A 4,637-nucleotide genomic window follows, 5' to 3' on the forward strand; every position below is an offset into this window, starting at 1 on the left:
GGGGACCTCGCGCTGTATGAAAGGAGCCAGCGGCACTGCCACCTCCGCCACCACTCGGGGACCTTGCGCTGTATGAAAGGAGCCAGGCACAAAAGGGCGCACAGTGTGGGATTCCATTTGTACAAATGTCCCGGAGAGGGATATCCTTAGAAGCAGTAAGTAGATTCATGTTGCAGGAGCTGGGGGAGAGGATGGATGCCGACTGATTGCTTAACGGGTACAGAATTTCTGCTTGGGGGAGAGGATGAAAATGTTCTGAAATTTTGGCCAGGTGCAGTGGCTCACACCTGTAATCCCAGCACTTTGGGAGGCTAAGGCGAGTGGATCGTCTGAGGTCAGGAGTTCGAGACCAGCCTGGCTAACATGGTGAAACCCAGTCTCTGCTAAAAATACAAAAATTAGCCGGGTGTGGTGGCAGGCGCCTGTAATCCCAGCTACTTGAGAGGCTGAGGCAGGAGAACTGCTTGAACCTGAGAGGAGGAGGTTGCAGTGAGCCAAGATCATGCCATTGCACTCCAGCCTGGGTGACAAGAGTGAGACTCCGTCTCAAAAAAAAAAAAGAAAGAAAGAAAAACAGAAAATGTTCTGAAATTAGCGACTGCCGACAGCCAGACCGCCCGAACGCGCCTGATCTCATCTAAAATTAGAAAGTGATGATGGCTGCACAACACCGTGAATATACTAAGTACTACGCTGTCTTTTGGTTTTATTGCTTGTTTTCAGACAGGTCTTGCTCTGTCATGCAGGCTGGAGGTGCAATCATGGCTCACTGCAGCCTCAACTTCCTAGGCTCAGGTGATCCCACAACCTCAGTCTCCTGAGTAGCTGGAGTTACAGTCACGCACCACCACGTCCAGCTAATTTTTTAATTTTTGTAGAGACAGGGGTTTCCCTATGTTGCCCAGGCTGGTCTCAAACCCCTGGGCTTGAGCAATTCTCCCGCCTCGGCCTCCCAAAGTGTTAGGATTCCAGATGTGAGCCACCGTGCCGGGCCAAAAGTACTAAGTTACACACTTTAAGAGGATGAATTGTGTGGCCTGTGAATTACATCTCAATAAAGCTGTTAGGGAAAATAAAAGGAAACAGCCCAGTGGGGGCACTAGTACAGCACATGCAGGCATCCAGCACGCACAAAGAGCTCCCCGGGGCTGGGACCCTGGTTCTGTGTGTCCTCTCCAGACTCCCTGGCCTGATCCCTCCCGTGTGGAGGAGACACAGTGGGCCCAACTTCAGCAGGTGTGCGTAAGGATTCAGCCAGTCAACACCCCGCATGGAGAAACCGCCCCACAGATGTTGGTTTTTGTCCCATCCCTGGCCCCGACCTGGCCCCTGTGTCCCAGGAGGCAGTGTATGGGGGAGTCCTGGCCAGCTCTGCCCTGTGGAGCTGCACAAACCTGGCCACGTCCCTCTGCCCACACCTCCGTTTCTTCCCTTGTCAAATCAGGATGCAAACGGTCCCACTTCACAGGTCATTAGGATAAAAAGAATTTGTGGCTGGACATGGTGGATCACACCTGTAATCTCAACACATTCAGAGGCCAAGGCGGGAGGATTCCTTGAGGCTAGGAGTTCAAGACTAGCCTGGGCAACAAAGCAAGTCCTATCTCTATATAGGTTAAATTAAAAAAAGAAGAAGAAGAAGAAGTATTCATGTACAGCAGGGGTTCTGACCATGGGGCTTTCTATGACATGTGGGTGCGTCTACGCTGCGGTAGGTGGGGTGACGGTGTCTCTCCATGGCATGGAGGCCACCCACTAGATACTGCTCAATGTCCTGTAGTACATAGGATGGCCCCTGAGAGAGTGAACAGCCCCGGTGTGAACAGTGCCCAGCTGAAAAACTGCTGCGTGCAAAGCGTTCACGCTGAGGGCCGGGCAGTCTCCTCCCAATGTGGTCGTGTCTGCTGCGTGGCTAGCAGGGGGCTTGGCCGAGTGCACCACTCACTCTGCCTGCAGCACTCAGTTGCCAGAGGCCCAAAAAGCATGGGAATAAATGAGTGTAGGAGATGCCTCTCCCTCTGCCCCAGCAGATCCCGAGGGCCCACCGGACACCCCCCCCGCACCCCTGCACCCAGCCCTACCCGGACACTCACAGGAGATGGCGAAGAGGGCCTTGACACGCACTGTGTCGCAGGCGTCGCGGTCCAGCAGCCGCAGCAGCTTACGCAGGGCGCCCAGGCCCAGCACCTGCTCCTGGATGGCTGCCACGTTCTGGCTGCACGTGCCGATGAGCTGTGCCGCCCGCCACCGCAGCCCCGCAGCCCCCGCCTCCAGGTACCGGCCCACCAGCAGGTGCATGCCCGACAGCTGGCAGAAGTCTGTGCCACAGAGGGGAGCAGAGAGGGGCCAGATGTTAGGGACTGAACTGTGCCCCCCAAAATGCATGGGTTGATGCTCTGACCCCCAGGACCCTGGAATGTGACTGATCGTGGAGATGGGATCTTCAAAGAGATAATTCAGGTAAAATGAAGTCCTCAGGGTGGGTCCTAATGCAATCTGACTGCTGTCCTGATAAGAGGAGATGAGAACAGACAGCCACAGAGGGACAACGTGGAGGGAGGACACAAAAAATGCCTTCTGCAAGCCAAGGAGAGAGGGGCGCAGGAGAAACCAGCCCTGCCCACACCCTGATCTCAGACTTCTGGCCTCCAAAGCCGTGAGAAAATACATGTCTGTTTTTAAAGCCAGTAGTCTGTAGTGCTTGGCTAAGGTGGCCCTAAGCCAACTACCACAGCTGCTGAGGCCGGGAAAGCCAGGCTGGCTCCCACAGGGACCCGATTCTCTCCAAACACCCAACCAGAGGTCCCTCCAAGCCCAGTACAACTGGATTCCATCGGCACTTGGGGCATTAGGGCCCCAGGCTCCAGACTACTAAATGCCAGGACTGATCCTGGTATTTGTGACAATCTGAATGTCCCCAGGGTCAGCAAACCACAGCCCGCCTCCGGTTTTTATAAATCAAGTGGTGTTGGAGAGCGTGGCCGTTCCTCAAAAAGGGAAACACAAGATTCCCTGTGACCTGCCAATTCCACACCAAGGCACAGACTCAAAAGAACCAAAAGTAGGGACTCAGATACTTACACACTCAGGTTCACGGCAGCATCATTCACAAATGACCCAAATGTCCTTAAAGGATAAAGAGATAAATAAAAACTGCTCTAGCCATACAATGGAGTATTACTCAGCCATAAAAAGGAATGAAGCAGCCGGGCGTGGTGGCTCAAGCCTATAATCCCAGCACTTTGGGAGGCCAAGGTGGGCAGATCACTTGAGGCCAGGAGTTCAAGACCAGCCCGGGTAACATAGCAAAACCCCGTTGCTACTAAAAATACAAAAATGCTAGGCCTGGCCAGGCACGGTGGCTCATGACTGTAATCCCAGCACTTTGGGAGGCCGAGGCGGGTGCATCACGAGGTCCGGAGTTCGAGACCAGAATGGCCAACATGGTGAAACCCCATCTCTACTAAAAATACAAAAATTAGCTGGGCATGGTGGCAGTCGCCTATAATCCCAGCTACTCGGAAGGGCGAGGCAGGAGAATTGTTTGAACCCAGGAAGCAGAGGTTGCAGTGAGCTGAGATCGCGCCATTGCACCCCAGCCTGGGCGACAGGGTAAGACTCCGTCTCAGGAAAAAAAAAAAAAAAAAAAAAAAAATTAGCCAGGCCTGATGGGATGCACCTGTAATCCCAGCTGTTTGGGAGGCTGAGGTATGAGAATCACTTAAATCCAGCAGGTGGAAGTTGCAGTGAGCTGAGATTGCACCACTGCACTCCAGCCTGGGAGACTGACTCAAAAAAAAAAAAAACAAAAAGAAAAGGAATAAAGCTCTGACACACACCACAGCATGGGCACGCCTTTAGCACCATCAGCCGGACACAAAAGGTCACATGTTATAGGCATCTATATGAAAGGTACAGAATGGGCAAATTCATAGACCCAAAACACGGATTAGTTGTTGCCAGGGGGCCGGGGGAAGGCCTGACTAATGGGTGCTGGGTCTCCTTTGTGGGCAGTGGAAAAGTTCCGGAAATAGAGGTAGTGTTGCACAACACTGAATTGACAGTAAGTGGCAGAGACGGCCATGTGGGAGGATGTTCCCCTCAGCCCACCTTCATCAGCACTGCGCATCTTCATTAAAACAGAAAAGATACACATATATATTTATATTTATATACAGAGACGGTGCATAGGCCAGGGAGGAAGTGGTATCTTTGGCTTTCATTCTCATTTGATTACTAATAAGGTGTAAAATTGCTGCTGCTGTGATTGGACACTCAGCACAGTGCTTAGCACACAGCAGCTGCTCAACAGATATTTCCTGAACAAGCAAAAAATGAATGAAAGAGCGGCCGGGCGCGGTGGCTCAAGCCTGTAATCCCAGCACTTTGGGAGGCCGAGACGGGCGGATCACGAGGTCAGGAGATCGAGACCATCCTGGCTAACACAGTGAAACCCCATCTCTACTAAAAATACAAAAAACTAGCCGGGCGAGGTGGCGGGCGCCTGTAGTCCCAGCTACTCAGGAGGCTGAGGCAGGAGAATGGCGTAAACCCGGGAGGCGGAGCTTGCAGTGAGCTGAGATCCGGCCCCTGCACTCCAGCCTGGGCGACAGAGTGAGACTCCGTCTCAAAAAAAA

General features: G+C 52.9%; 1 protein-coding gene across 5 annotated transcripts in view; it reads right to left on the reverse strand.

Moving 5' to 3' along the window:
* HSPBP1 (HSPA (Hsp70) binding protein 1) overlaps positions 1-4,637 on the reverse strand; it is a 21,396-nt gene that overhangs the window by 11,231 nt on the left and 5,528 nt on the right. For all 5 annotated transcript variants that reach the window (XM_026457561.2, XM_026457560.1, XM_026457564.1 and 2 more), the window contains one exon: positions 2,094-2,318. In XM_026457561.2, the coding sequence (XP_026313346.1) occupies positions 2,094-2,318 (225 nt within the window). The remainder of the gene's footprint in view (positions 1-2,093; positions 2,319-4,637) is intronic.

The sequence above is a fragment of the Piliocolobus tephrosceles genome, chromosome 21 (genome assembly GCF_002776525.5).
Source record: "Piliocolobus tephrosceles isolate RC106 chromosome 21, ASM277652v3, whole genome shotgun sequence".
Classification (NCBI taxonomy): Eukaryota; Metazoa; Chordata; class Mammalia; order Primates; family Cercopithecidae; genus Piliocolobus; species Piliocolobus tephrosceles.